Consider the following 13,444-nt stretch of genomic DNA (forward strand, 5'->3'; position numbering starts at 1 on the left):
TTACAACACTTTTCAGATCACCACATGCCCATTAAATAAAATGACGATTGGTTGAGACTTTATTCCTTTATAATAACATGTATTACTTTTTAAATGACACATAACAGTAAAAGGACATTTTAAATGGAGGTCATTTACCACAATACATGGCCATTGCAGGAGCTCATACTGTAAAATTAGGCCTACAGCTGTGATTTTACAGTGAATTTATAGTAGGTTAGTGACAATAGGCTTTATTTTTGTTAATTCACTTTATATTAACTAAACTTTTTTTTACACAGGATGCTATGGATTCATATGTAAGGGAAACGCTTCAGAAGTGGAACCTTGAAACATTAATCGACAGATTTGCAGGTGAGAGATAATGTAGCAAGTCTGAAAAAGGAAACCCTGTCTCAGTTGCTTACCCTCCTCACAATTAAAAAATGTCATCACTAATATAGTGAAACCTTTTTAATTTGACTTCATGAAAAGCAGAACTTAGGCCTACTAATAATGAAGGATAATAAATCATTCAAATGGCACCTCTCCTTAAAGGAATAGTCCACCAAAATGTTTTAAATTGGTCATAATTTTCTCACCATGTCCCTACTAACCTGTTTGAATTTCTATTCTTTTTTTCTATTCTTATCTTTAATTTATAAATCCAGAATAAATTAGAACATTTTCACACAGAAAGGAAAGCCTTGAGTCACAAATGCATTTTGGGACAAACATGCTTGCTCATACACACACACACACACACACACACACACACACACACACGCAAGAGTGCATTTGTATAGAACAGCCACAAATGCATATAAAAGGGGTGAGACCTAACACCCACACAAACACAAATGGAGGTGCACACACATGCATACACAACTTAATTTCTGTTTATTGGTGTTGGTTTTATATACACATTTTTTAATTTTTATTTAAAATTAATTATTTTTTCTGCATTTGGTTCATTAAAATAAATATAATTTGACAATCAAACTCTACATCTTTTCTTTTAGTGGCATTTAAGTTATATTTTTGCAAATTTGTGGTGTTATTGCAAAAACAGACAATTTTAAAACACCTCAAATAATAATTGTTATTTGACACACACACACACACACACACACTGTAATTTCCCCAGGTTTTTTTCTAACCAGCAGACAACAATATTGGGCCTCTAACACCTAGACCAATATTCAGACACAACCTACATTTAACTAAGATCACCATTACAGTGATTTTTTTTTTTATAAAAAAAAATTAAGAAACATTTCATAATATGCAATCTAATGGTATAGTTGAGTAACTTTGCTGTAAATGGGTTAAGAAAATTCACATACCACCCAAAACACAGCATGAATGTATTGAGAAGTGAATTATAAAAATGATATATCATTTGTAATATTAAAAGTATATATGTTTTTATACAATTGCTCTGTACATATATGGACTTTAATGGAACCCAAACACCCAAGAGTGTGAAGTGTATATGAGGAGAATATGAGATTAATCATTAATTAATCAGATTAATGGGACCTGAAACCATTTAATTATTTGGTGGACTATCCCTTTAAGTATATGATGAGGACATTATGATTGTTAATGGTGTATGATGATGGAAAATGGGGGAGCTTGAAAATATGAGGGAGATGGAAAATATTATAAGAAAACAATGATCTATGAGATGTCCTAACCAATATTGTCAAATAAAGCAGTGTCAGTCATTTATTTGTCTTCTTATTTTCCCTTTTCCAGAGGAAGAAATTGACCAGCAAAGCTTTCTACTTCTTGACGACACCACCATAACAGCACTTATACCAAGAATTGGCCAAAGAATAAAATTTACCAATTATTTCAAACAGTTGCACACTGTGAGTAACTAAACATACAATGCCTTTTACATGCTTCAAATGTAAAAAATCCACTCCGAACCACAAAGAATATTTCTTACATCTTAATGCCATTCATGGCATTAACAGTTCGTCAAATTTTTTCTGTTGCTGTGAGAACAACTGTAGTAGAACATTTGCATACATGTGGTCATTCAAAAGACATCTGTTGAGAGATCACATGCAAGCAGATGACAGGCCAACAAAAGAAGTATTTTCATCTGCCTCTTCTGAAGTTTCACATCAACATACAGCTCCATCCACTAATGTGCAAACATCAGACACTGAAGATGTGGGGACAGAGGAAGAGTGGGATGACTTTGACAAAGAAGAAATAACTAACCGTTTAGCTTTGTTTCTTGCAAAGTTGAGAGCTAAATCTTCTCAAACATATTCTGCCGTCAACTTTGTTGTCAAACAAACTGCAAGTTTAATTACAGATATAGTAGGTGGTCTACAGGAGCAGTAAAAAATTTGAAAGCTCAATTTGAAATTGCTTCTGAGCCATTAAAAGAGCTTGAATCTGAGTACAAGCAAATGAAATACTTCACAAAAACGGGGTGTTTCATTGAGCCTGTTGTAGAGTATTTTCCAGGGGTATCCTATTGTCAGCGGCATGACTCCACATCTGGCATGGTTAAACAGACGGCAGTACCTGATACATTTCAGTACATTCCATTGCGTCCACTTCTGAAAAAAGTTCTTGAAACACCTGGAACAATGCCAATCATTATTGACTATCAAAACACAGAGCGTGATGCAGGAGTATTACAAGACTTTCATGATGGAGAGCTTTACAAAAGCCACTCCTTGTTTTCCAAAGAGCTTTCCATCCCACTTCTTTTGTACAACGATGATTGTGAGACAGTTAATCCCTTGGGCTCTAAAACTGGTGTGCACAAATTAGGATTGATATACTTCCAGATCAAATGTTTGCCCCCCATGATGTTGTCTTCTCTGTCTTCATGCTTTCTGTTAGCTGTGTATAAATCAGATGATGCTAAAACATATGGCATTGACTCTGTTCTGCAACGTATAACTGACGATATTATAGACTTAGAAGAAAGGGGACTCCTCATTGACACTCCGGAATTTTCTGGTACTGTTAAGATCAGTGTGGCACAAGTTTGTGGTGACAACTTAGGACTGAATTCACTCCTTGGCTACTCAGAAAGTTTCAGTGCTAACCACTGCTGTCGCTGGTGTAAGGTGCACAAAGAAGATTTGTGGAGTCAGACTGTGGAAGACCCAGAGATGGTTCGCAATGCTCAGAATTATGTAGAAGACTTGTCATCCAACAACCCTTCAGAAACAGGACTCAAACGAAAATGTGTCTTGAATGATTTGAAGTACTTCAGTGTTGTTGACAATGTAGCACCGGACATCATGCATGACATTCTTGAGGGAATTGGACCTTTTGAAGTCAAATTGGTCTTGGCATCCTTGATGGCTGAAGGGCTTGTGAGTTTAGAAACACTGAACTACAGATTGACAAGTTTTGATTATGGATTTCCTGATAGTTCCAATAAACCTACTGTACTGGGACAACATGAACTTAAGAACCCGGACGGGGCAATGAGACAGACTGCTGCTCAAATGTGGTGCTTCTTAAGGTTTTTGCCCATCATCATTGGAGACAAAATACCAAAAGAGAACAAACACTGGGAACTGTTACTACTTCTCCTTTCTTGCATGGAGTTCATTTTCTCCCCTTCCATCACAACAGAGGCCACCATATACCTGAAACATCTAATTGCGGAACACCATGCAGTTTTTTTGCAACTTTATCCACATCTGCACCTGAAACCCAAACACCACTTTCTCCTCCATTACCCAAGAGCCATTCGGAAGATTGGTCCATTAAAAGAATTTTGGACAATGCGATTTGAGGCAAGACATAATTTCTTTAAACAGCTGGGCCATGTAGTTTGTAATTTTAAAAATATTTGCAAAACTATGGCATTCAGGAATCAGATGATGTTGTGCTACCGCTTACTGACAGAAAGTGTTTTCTCCAAAAACACAGATTTTGGACCAGGACACCACTCATTTCTTGCTGCAATTCAGGGAGAATTTGTGAAGGGTCTTGAAGAACTCCCATTTACTGAGGTTTATGTTCCTGATTGGGTAGTAGTTAATGGCACAGAGTACAGACCAGGCATGACCATTACAAAGGGATGCACAGAGGATGGAGTACCTCAGTTTGGGCTGATAAAAGCTATTGTAACTATCGGCCTCAACAATGTTGATGTGAAACTTGTTGTAAAAAAATGGCACACTGTAGGTTTTGACCGCCATTACTTTGCATATGCGGTGTCCCCTGATGAAGCTCTCGAGGCTGTCTCTGTGAACTCACTGCATGATTTTCAGCCTTTGCATGCAGTGAAATCATATAATGTAGACGATGACTTGTACTACATTCCCTTGCGCTACAGACGTTTTTAAGGCAGTATTTATTTTTATTTTTTTACATGAAATGAGTTGTACAAGCTTTTACTTTCCCCCCCTTATCAGTACATTACCATAGGTTATATGTATATATTAGAATTTTAAGGTTTGTTATTATAATTTTAAAAGGCCAATTCTTGGTGTGGTGCACTAATCAATTACAGGGCATATGTAAGGTTGGTAATCTACAGGAGCTGTATTGTCCAATTATTAATATATCTTTTTAGTATTTAGTTGGTTATGTAAAGTATATTGTAACTTCAATTAAAAACCAAATGTATTTTCTTTACATACAGACAGATGAACACTCTGAAAACAATGCTATTGAAACCGAGGTACCTACTGAAGTTCCTACTGTGACACTGACTATTGTGGAAAATTCAACCTCATTTGTACGTATTTCCTTTTCCCTGATATTTAATACTTTACAAATACACACTTTATAGAGGCCTTCATCGGTGATGTGGAAATTCTCTGACATCTGAAATTCTCTAGCATTATGAAGTTATGCTGATGTGTAATTCTAAAAAAAATTATCCATTAAGGATATACAACAGATTTTAGAGGGAACCACACATGGGTCTTCTATTCTCGCCAATTTGGAACAAAACCGCAACTTATGTCTTGAAGACCGAAGGAAAATGGTTCGCATTCTGGTGTCCCATTTAATGGAGAAGTTTGGGGAATAGTAAGTAATGTTTTATTCATTGTTCCACTTTACATAAAGTCATTCAGTCGTAAACTGTCAATTCAATTTACTCATGACTAACCTAATATCTGTACAATCCTTCTACCACTAAGTCCATCACCAGACCGAAAAAAAGAGTTAGCTCTGACCCTGGTCACACAATTTCCATGCCTTAGAGATTCAGAGGGCAGTGGATATGTGAGTTTGCCGATCCCAAATTTATCAGAACTACACTCACCTTCACACAGAAGTAGAATATTTGAAAAGCTCAAGACATTTTTAAGACATTTTTGGGAAAATGTATCCATTTAACATTTGTGTTGATGTTTTAGGAGGTATGGTATACACCAGGGCGATACCGCCATCCGGCCACTGGGTTTCTGGAGGAACGACTCCGTAATATCAGGAAACGCCTCCACAGGCACAGATCAACATCTAGACAGAGGTCACAAACCACAGATGAGCGCCGAGCTACTGTGACTGAGAGGATTACTTTATTGCCAGGTATAAGAAAAATTTAATCAAAGGTGCTGAAACCTTATTTACGTTCTTCTTTCTACTTTCTTACTTAATCCTTTTTTATTCCTTAAATCCAAATTGTGGTGTGATCAAAGCAGTTTAATGTGAAACTGTCTAAATAATCCACAGATTTTTTTCTCCTAATTTTGGTAATTTTAGTAGCAACTGTTACATCGGCCTGTTAACATTCTTCAAACATTGCTTTACGTTGTTGAGATATTTATCACTCTGATGCTGTTTGATTCATGCAGATTCACAAGTCAGTGAGGTAGACAATAACAAAATGACAGAGTGGCTGAAAAAGAACAAGCAACCAGTTAGTCAAGTTGAGGAATTTATGAGAGGAACAGCTATCTACAGAGCACAATGGATAAGAGAGAACGGGTCTAAATCTTTAACAGAGATCACCCAAGAGTATCCAAGACTTCTGGACACCCCTGGAATGGTAAAGAAATGTTAAATATATAATAAGAAAATGAGGTTCGCATTAATTTTAATAAACAATTAATACTAACCTAAACAATTAATTTGTTTGCTTGGACATAAAAAGTGATTTATAAAAATCACTGTGTCCTGCCCTAAAAAAATTAATCCCACTTGATTTGATTCACTAAGCTTGTTTTTTTTTTTCATATTGATAAACAAATGTCCATACTTTCATTGTTACTGCACCTTATTACATGGCTTGGTTGAATTCTAATGTAGAATGCGGCCTGTTATTTCTTGTTATACCATGGTCTGGGTGAATACTCGATTCTGATTGGCTGCAGGGTGTCCGTTAAAAAGTGATAATGTACACCTAGGAAAGGCGTTTTTGACTGTCAAAGTCAATTTGCCTGATGACAGTTCTAAATGATTGCGCTACCTCAAACTCACTGATCAACTGCTGCGGTCGGGTCGCTGTGGCCACGTTGCTTGGCAACGCCTGTATACGGGAGATATTAAATAGTGCGCTCTTAATAAATAAAAACCCTCACGATTTTTACTCTAAAACACATTAAAGTATTATTAATTGATTAAATATTTCTTTCTTTCGTAAGTAACCATGGTATAAGCGGGTTAATGCCCTTCGAGGTGTCCATTATCAGGTTTTAATGGACATCCGCTGCGCGTCGGACGGTTCACGCCTCGTGAACTCTAAAAAATCTAACACCCAGCAATGTGTAATTTCTTTGCAACTCCTTTCGAATACAACATTCAAATTAAATTAAATAAAAAAATGATATCCTGAGAAAAGTGGATTTTGAGGGTTTTTCGCCATAGACCTCCATTCATTCTGCACTCGCCTGCGAGCACCCCCGCATGGACAGAGACGTGTTACTGCAGCCAGTCCAGAAACCGGAAGTAAGCAGAGAGTGCCAATTCTCTTCCTATTAGACATTCTCTGCCGCTGCTAAGTATAACACACCATTGAAAAACAGAGCGTTGCTATGGACACAGGATTCTAACCGTAGAGACTGAACAGACTATTTTCTTTAGTAGAAGCAATACAATCATTTTTAAATCAACGCTTCGATCACTTAAATCAACCTCCGCTTCGCGTCGGGATCCTGATCAGCCTGTCGGGGTTGTATTCGCTATAACAACGGCCTCGCTCTACATTATCCCTTACATATGAGGTGTTGGTGTGATTTTAACTTTTCTTTTTCTTTAATAATTTTTAGATTGCTCAGGACTTTGGTATTTTATACCCACATGCCAAAGATAAACTTTTTGAAATTTGGGGACATGCATCTCAACGAATCCTTTCATATTGCAAGACCGAGAAGAGAGCCTTGGATCTTCTTCCTGTTCAGACTAACATTTCTTCTGGTGAGAAAATCCTGCACAACAGCTCTGTACTTTCATGTCAAGTTATAATATTTTGTCTATAATATGATGCACTTGTTTAATTGATTAATCCATTGTTCTTTCTGTTTTATGTAAAGACACTCTTGGAGATGTTGCTTTAAAAACCCTGCCAGCTATCCTTCCTCCATTGCCATACAAAACGGGCTGCAAAATGGTTCGGCCCTCTTACCTGGAGGCAAAACAAGCATTTGTTGATTTACAGCCTGTAGGTACATCATTTATGACAGCACATTTTGGGTAATATTTGATCCATGTGTGCATATTTACAATTTAAAAATTCTATTTAAAGGTTGGAACAAACATCATTCAATATTTGGAGGAGGAGGAGCAACGGAGGCAATTCCCTCATGTCCTGCAGCTTGGGGATAAATTCAACTGCTCACAAGCCTTCGTCATTGTGGGAGGAGCGGCACTAGAGCAAGACAGCCTTTTACAAGCTGTGGATACATGCTTTAAATTATTTTATGTTTTAGACATTGAGTATCCAAAGCCTGCGGCAGCTGTTTGGCAGTTTCTACAACACACAATATATTCTGTGCCAGGAGGAGTTCCATCAACTCACTGTCGCCTACTTAGGCAGTTTATAATTGGATAAGCTGGACAAGCTTTGGTTTGTTTTGTTTGTTTATTTTTGTTTTTGTATTCCATGTTTCTTAGAACTTAAAACATAATTGTAAATAAATTAATTTTAGCATTAATATTCTGTGCCTGGAGGTATTCCCTCAACACTGTCGCCTTATGAGGCAGTTTATAATTGCATTACTTTTATTTATTTATTTATTTATTTATTTATTTATTGAAATAATTTCTTACCTCAAGGAAGTAAATGAAAGCAATTGCAAACAATAACTTAATGAAAATGTTTACAACTTGTAATGTTTACAACTGTTTATTTGTGTTTTTGTGTTTCATGTTTCTTAGAACTTAATACATAATTCTAAATTAATTAATTTTAGCATTAATATTCTGTGCCTGGAGGTGTTCCCTCAACACTGTCGCCTTATGAGGCAGTTTATAATTGCATTACTTTTATTTATTTATTTATTGAAAGAATTTCTTACCTAAAGGAAGTAAATGAAAGCAATTAACTTAATTAAATGTTTACAACTTGTAATGTTTACAACTGTGTTTACAACTTGTAATGTTTACAACTGTTTATTTGTGTTTTTGTGTTCCATGTTTCTTAGAACTTAAAACATAATTCTAAATTAATTAATTTTAGCATTAATATTCTGTGCCTGGAGGTGTTCCCTCAACACTGTCGCCTTGCATTACTTTTTTATTTTTATTTATTGAAACAATTTCTTAATACATTAAAACAGTTGCAACAATAAAGTGCAATGTCTAATTGAATGTAAATAAAGCATTGTTAATATACTTAAGTTGTGAGTTATTTATTTACATAGCAATAATAGTTAATTATAATAATACTAGGTTGATTAAAGCATTTTGGCCAGATAACCCAACAGATTAGTTTTTTGTAACCCAATTTATTGGGTAAAACTAATTACCTAATTTATTGGGTTAAAATAACCCAACAATAGGTCGGTGCTATATCAACCCACCATTGGGTTAGCTGTTGGGTCGTTTTTAACCCAACTTTTTTAAGTGAGTAAACAAGGAGAAGGATATAAACAAGGAGAAGGATTTTGTAATGAATGCGGTACACTGTAAAATATAATTCTGTGGCTTAGTAAATATTACAGAAATTTTTAACTTTATTAACTTAATAAAATCTCTGAATATCGTTTACGTGATTGTTTGAGTTAAACATACCAAAATAATTTTGTAAAAATCCAACAGTTAATTTTAGATAAAATTTACAGATATATTTAAGTTTTTTTTTCAATAAAATGATTTAGTATTTTACAAACCAATTATTTCTTTATAATATACTTAATATATTTGTAAAAAATGTTATAAAAATATTTGAGAATGTTGAATTAAACTGATCTGTTTCAAGAAACAAAAATATTACTTAATTCAAATCAATATTATTAATATATTTAACACTCTTAAGAAATTGGGTAAGTTTACTCAATTAAAACAATGCACCCCTCCCCCACCCTCTGACGTGACGACAACTCGACGGTTGGTTGAGTGAGCGCGGGCTGTTTGAACTCTCCAGTCCAGAACAACAGTCCTCTTCTCAGCGTCGCAGATTTGGTGCATTTCCTCTGAAATTCAGGTTTGTGTATATTTTATTTTTATCTATAAAATCATTACTGTGCTTTAAATCATTTTATTTCATGCAAAACAACATACAGAGGCGTTATTCGACACCTAAACGAGAGTCGCGTCTGTCTTTTCGCGTGATTGAAACGCCTTGCATAAACGCACGACTTTATTCCTAATGATAATGAATATTAATAATTTGGATGATAAAATGTCCTCAGAACTGTGCACTGTTTGTTTATTGGTAGGTTATGGAGTCAGTCGCTCGCAGTATCTTTCGGCTGTGAGTGAAACACAGGACGGCGGTATGAAGTTCAAAGTTCACCCGCAGAGCGCGAGTCCATCTCCGGCTTGAGAACCAGCGCTGATCCGGTGGAAATTGCTGTTATCCAATTTCCACCGGATCAGCGCTGGTTCTCAAGCCGGAGATGGACTCGCGCTCTGCGATCCAAATTTTGAGTCATCCAGTTGTTAATGGCATTTAAGCAGCTGACCAGATTAGATAATGATAATGTGTGAGTGGGCTTAGTGTGAATGTAAATCTGAGTGTCGTTGGCACAACAATTGGTAATTGAGACCATAATGTTGTATTATCTGGCCAAGGGGAAGGATGTAGATTATGAACAGCAGGGGGCCCTTTCTTTCTAACTAATATATCTATCCTGCCCTACAAAGGCAAAAGACCTTAAGTCGCTAGAGTGTGGAACTGAGAAAAAATGACTTTAAAGATTTTTAGTTGTCCCGCCAAATTAATTATAGGTAGGACACTGGAAATCTGGCAAATAGATGTTTTAGTAATGGAAATTATATACATAAAAAAATTTTGAGCTCAAACTTGACTTTTGACCACTATTTTAAAGTTACTGTACTCTGCCTTTGTATTGTCAGCGAAAAGTGAGAAGTCATGCCAAGGCAAAAGGCAGTAACTTCCACATTATCAATATTTAGTTGCTGATCACCATTAACAAAATCATTATAGTAACACCTGTATAAAATCTAGTGATCATGGCATTTATTTTGTATGATCTACAATTATTTATAGCCATCTACTTATTGCTATCCTTTGCTTTGGTTGCATTCTGATGGCATTATTAACCCTCTGGGGACCAAGGTGTTTTTGGGGCCCTTGAGATGTTCTGACATGCCTTGACATTTGTGCTTTTTTCAGTTATTTATAAACATGTTAATGGCAAAGGTGTAAATTCACTCTATATAGCACAAACAGGGCTACCATAATATGCGAGCAACTTGTATGTAGATGTTTGTATTTTTAAGAGAATAATGTTTATGCGTGGTTATTGGAAAAAATAAAAATGAAAGTTGCTGAATTAAGACCACAAAACACATATTAAATATGTGTCCACAAGACTTTTGACTAATGGATGTGGTCCCTTTGAGTTCTAGCTTCAAAATTATATGAAAATAGTCTTGCTTTATCGTTCACAAAAAAAAATACATTGATTTAAATGGTGTAAAACAGGTTTTGCTTGGAAAGCCAATATGCGAGGGGGAGGAGCAGTTTACACCTTGTCCCACCCACTCTGCATAATGACTCTGCCTAATGAGCCATTCTTTCAGGTGTGACACTGACTGAGCCACAATGCAAGGACAAAGGATGTATTTAGAAGAAGACTTATATTGACCATTTAAGATTTTGCTTACATCTCTCTTGTAAATATGTTTTGCTATTTTATTAAAAATGTTACAATTACAACAATAATTACAATTTCAACAATATTTCAAGTGTACTCTTTCTTTGTAAAAAAGAAAAAGAAAAAAGATTATAGGCCTACATTTTATCATATGTATTCATTAGTTTGAATATAGCCAACATTGGAACATCTAACATCTTAGTCTATGACTTTATTTTTGACAAATATATATATATATATATATATATATATATATATAAAACGTTAGATATGAGCAGAAATTGCTAAACAAAAGCTTATTTTATGTGGCAGTATATTTTACAGTAGCCTAAAAACTGTACCCAAATCTAGTCAACAAGTGACTGACTGTAACGTTGTTTTTATGAAATATTAGGGCATATAAATGCTAATTTGCAGTTTAATACGTTGCTTATACAAATACATTTTATTTCAACATATTCCAGTCGATTTTTACTCATCTCAGTAGGCTATAGCAAAACAGTTTATTCTTTCACACACAGACGCGCGATTTATATTTAGGCTAAACAGTCTTTACAAATATGTACCCTTCATTCATCTCACAGAAAGGCGAGTCATATTATAGAAATGCGATTCATCTTTTTGCGGTTTGCATAGGCCTACACTAACGTTATTCCATAACGTTATTCCACACTTGAGAAAAGAAAACAGCCTACCTCACTCCTCAGCGGGATCTGCTCCTCATATCAGGATATATTGTTCCTCATATCAGCACTGTTCTGAGGAATCTTTTCTCCATAAGGTAGGCTATATTATGCCTCACTCGATCGCGACGCGCTTTGTTTACAGCTGATGTGGGCGTTTCACAGATCTTCAATAGTTCTCAGAATTTGCGTTTGAATAGCACGCGCTCTCCGGGGAGTGGTCACATTACTGTGAATTAGCTCGTAATGAGGTCGACTGGAGTCGCTCTCTTTTTATACAGATTACAGAAGATGAGAATATTTGTTTTTTATATAAGTTACTTCATTTAACAGATGCGATCTCAAGCTTTATGCCCGTGGGTCTGTTTGCCTGTTTGACTGAATTTTCGCGGAGTTATAGATCATTTTCGAACGCGTTTCAAATGGGAGTTTACTGACAGTGAGAAGGCAGAAATCGCATCATGTTAATTTTTCTTTATTTGTCAAAAAGCAAAACACTTTATTTTTATTGTGAGTATACAGAAAAAAAATAGAAACTGAACAGGATCGATTGATGTATTACACGAAAATGAAAGATCAAAATTAACAGAGCATTTAGTGTTTATTTTCATTGCTAAAAAAAAAAAAACGAGCAAAACGCGCGGGCGCGTTTTTGGTCCCCAGAGGGTTAATACATTTGACATGACAAAATACCTCCTATTAGTCCAGCGTTGACTCGACCGCGTTTAGGGCGGGGCTGAAGGCGAAGTTTTGCCGAGCTTTAATTCTTGGTTGTATTCATCTGATACGGAAATGTGTAACGTTTTTCTGTCAACTCTGCATAGTCCTTCGCGATCGATATCGCACGTTTGTCGATGGAGCGCGGTTTCAGACCATACTAAATGTTCTGACCGCTCTGAGGACATCAGAAGTTAGAGCGACTGATGGCAGCTGTACAAAGTACACAGGCTACACCGCAATTTTAATTTTAATGGACATTAAAACAAAGGCAGATAACCGTACAATCTGGTAGGTAGCATTATTTGATTGAACACCGGCACAGTAACTTCATATTGACGCGCGGCTAAACAAAGGCAGAGCACCGTAACTCGTAATTTGAGCGTTCCAAAACAAAGCCAAAGAGCGGTAACTGATGTTACGGTGTTCTGCCTTGGTTTCTCATGGGCTTTTGGAAGTTACTGTTAAGACAAATCATTATTTTCTCGAAAAAAAAAACGGAATTGATTCAAGATACTTATCCACATGATAAAGAAGGTCTTGAATGTGCCAAAAATATAAATAACTCATTTTCGACCAAAAATGAAGTTACGGTCTTTTGCCTTTGCACGGCAGTATCTATCTATCTATCTATCTATCTATTAGGGCTGGGCGATTTAAATCGCGATATTGTTATGCGCATCTCGTCAGTAAAGCCGGTTCCTTGATTAGTAGTAAATCGCCATCACCTGCTTTCAGATGAAGCGGCATTTAGGGCTGAGGAAATAATTAAGTGATTAATTTAGTGATGATTGAGCATTATTGAAGACACCTGATGATAACAAGCAGAATCACTGA

At 35.9% G+C, this 13,444-nt stretch overlaps 1 protein-coding gene across 1 annotated transcript; it reads left to right on the top strand.

Annotated features, from left to right (window-relative positions):
- Nucleotides 1-4,586: 4,586 nt before the first annotated feature.
- On the top strand, nt 4,587-7,975 carry LOC307171172 (uncharacterized protein; the record flags this gene model as incomplete). The annotated part of the gene is made up of 8 exons (XM_079892641.1): nt 4,587-4,714; nt 4,868-5,010; nt 5,124-5,208; nt 5,343-5,514; nt 5,781-5,974; nt 7,194-7,341; nt 7,458-7,585; nt 7,670-7,975. Exons 1-8 carry the CDS (start codon nt 4,598-4,600, stop codon nt 7,973-7,975), a joined length of 1,293 nt encoding a protein of 430 aa, XP_079748767.1. The 5' UTR covers nt 4,587-4,597.
- Between the last annotated feature and the right edge of the window lie 5,469 nt (nt 7,976-13,444).

Source organism: Squalius cephalus (genome assembly GCF_949319135.1).
Source record: "Squalius cephalus genome assembly, chromosome: 1".
Classification (NCBI taxonomy): Eukaryota; Metazoa; Chordata; class Actinopteri; order Cypriniformes; family Leuciscidae; genus Squalius; species Squalius cephalus.